General features: G+C 57.1%; 1 protein-coding gene across 1 annotated transcript in view; it reads right to left on the bottom strand.

Moving 5' to 3' along the window:
- Positions 1-307: 307 nt before the first annotated feature.
- EMH_0076840 (uncharacterized protein) overlaps positions 308-645 on the bottom strand; it is a gene marked incomplete at both ends in the record, with an annotated part of 873 nt that continues 535 nt past the window's right edge. The window contains one exon of the mRNA XM_013499773.1: positions 308-645. Within this exon, the coding sequence (XP_013355227.1) occupies positions 308-645 (338 nt within the window).

Below are 645 nucleotides of genomic sequence, written 5' to 3'. Positions count from 1 at the left end.
AGCAGCAACTGCAGCAACTGCAGCAGCAGCAGCAGCAGCAGCAGCAGCAACTCGTACCCATACGATCACCCTGTATATGGCCTGTACCTATACAGCTGCCGCTGCGCCCGAGAGCAGCAGCAGCAGCAGCAGCAGCAGCAAAGCTGCTAGGCAGCAGCAAAGAACCTGAAGACATAAACACCCACACAGACCCGCAACCATACAGCAGACTGCAGCAGCAGCAGCAGCAGCAGCAGCAGCAGCAGCAGCAGCAGCAGCAAAAGGGATTAAACAGCTGGAGGAGACACAGAGTTCAATGCAGCCGTCACTATGGTTTGCCCTGTTCTGTCTTTCTAGATGAATCTGCTGCTGCTGCTTCTGCTGCTGCTGCTGCTGCTGGTGACTCAGATTCTCCTGCTGCTGCTGCTGCTGCTGCTGCTGCTGCTGCTGCTGCTTGCTGCTCGCCCACAATTTGGGTCTCTCCTGAGCTGCGGCAGGAAGCAGAAGACATAGTATCCATGTACTTTCCGAAGCCAGGCAGCAGGAGTGCTGCTGCTGCTGCTGCTGCTGCGCCTGCTGCTGCTGCTGCTGCTGCTCCTGTTGCTGCTGCTGCTGCTGCAACAGAAGCAGAAAAGGCAGCAGCAACATCAGCAGAAGCAGCAGCAA

The sequence above is a fragment of the Eimeria mitis genome, genomic scaffold (genome assembly GCF_000499745.2).
Source record: "Eimeria mitis Houghton genomic scaffold, Emh_scaff4650, whole genome shotgun sequence".
Lineage (NCBI taxonomy): Eukaryota > Apicomplexa > Conoidasida > Eucoccidiorida > Eimeriidae > Eimeria > Eimeria mitis.
The sequence above is the reverse complement of the archived record's forward strand: the minus strand, read 5'-3'. Positions and strand labels throughout refer to the sequence as shown.